The 1,241-nt window shown below is 38.7% G+C and overlaps 1 protein-coding gene across 1 annotated transcript in view; it reads right to left on the bottom strand.

Annotated features, from left to right (window-relative positions):
* The window catches only part of LOC109332473, a 2,789-nt gene continuing 2,605 nt past the window's right edge, over positions 1,058-1,241 (bottom strand). Inside the window, exon 2 of the mRNA XM_019567454.1 lies at positions 1,058-1,185. Coding sequence (XP_019422999.1) covers positions 1,058-1,185 — 128 coding nt within the window. The remainder of the gene's footprint in view (positions 1,186-1,241) is intronic.

The following is a 1,241-nucleotide window of genomic DNA, read 5'->3' as shown; positions in this document are numbered from 1 at the left end:
TTAATCTAGATAAACCTCACCCCTAACCCTCTCTAATCTCCTAGAAATCTCCAATTTCATCCATATTTCACTTCATTCCCGTTTTCCCCAAATCAAAACCCTAGGTTAGGTTTGCCACATTCCTTCTCTGTTTGATCCAACATCAATTCGGTTTCTACATAACAATGGAGCAAAGTCACCCAAAGAGGTTCAAAACTCCTGCCAATCATGGAAGAAGACCGGAAGCTGGCTCATCCTCCACTCGGGACCGTGGTGACCCATTCTACTTGCTCATTCTGCAAGATCTTACCCTTAGGTTTATTTCTTCTTTATTGCACTTTATGGACTCAGTTGTTGTTACTATTTCGAGACTTATTTGTGCTTTTTCTGTCTTTGTTTGACACTTTATGGTTTGTATGGTTGCTGGATATTTTTACTCTCTATGCTATGTTTTTAATTTTGCTGTTAATTATGTCAAAATAGCTTATTTGGTTATTTGAATGGTTCTTGATCATATGAGATTTTCTGGTGCATAAATTAAGCTGGTTATTGTGAAAGTGCGCATGTCAAGAGGAGCATTTTGGAAAGCTTGTTCACTATGTGTTTTGGTTTTGATGAGGACAACTTGTGTTTCATAAGAGCTTGAAGATCATCAACAAATCAACGTGGTTTAGTCTCAAGATTGGTATTAGACTTAGACTAGTAATTAGTTTAGGTTGAGTCTAAGGCTTAGGTAAACTCAATACATGTTTTTTTATTTAAGCAAGGGGCTTAGCCCATAATAGATTAATAAGGTGAAAACATACAAGATTAGTTTACAAACCTATAGGAAGGTAATTGCATACTATTCCTATACAAATGAGGAATCAATAAAGAAGGTGGATGAGTCCACCAAGTGTAGCATTTTTGGTCAATTCCCAAGTTTGCCAATGAATCAGCACATTGGTTTCCCTCCCTATAGATGTGGGTTATCCAACAATCCATTGAAGACATGAGGATCTTACATGACCTCCAAGTTGACATTAATTTCCAAGGGATCACCATAGATCCTAGGAGAATTTTTGTGACCAACAATGAGTCACATTCTAACCAAATTGTGTGCCATCCCATGATGTGAGCCTAAGAAAGCACCCATGAACAAGCCATTATGATCCCTGAAAATTCCTCCCCCTCCAGCATGCCCTGGATGGCCTCTAGCAGCACCATCTGTATTGATTTTCACCCTGCCAAAGGGAGGCAACTTCCAATTGACCTCCAAGATT

Source organism: Lupinus angustifolius, chromosome LG18 (genome assembly GCF_001865875.1).
Source record: "Lupinus angustifolius cultivar Tanjil chromosome LG18, LupAngTanjil_v1.0, whole genome shotgun sequence".
NCBI classification, from domain to species: Eukaryota; Viridiplantae; Streptophyta; class Magnoliopsida; order Fabales; family Fabaceae; genus Lupinus; species Lupinus angustifolius.
Note: the sequence above shows the minus strand (reverse complement) of the source record. Positions and strands in the feature narration are given on the sequence as shown.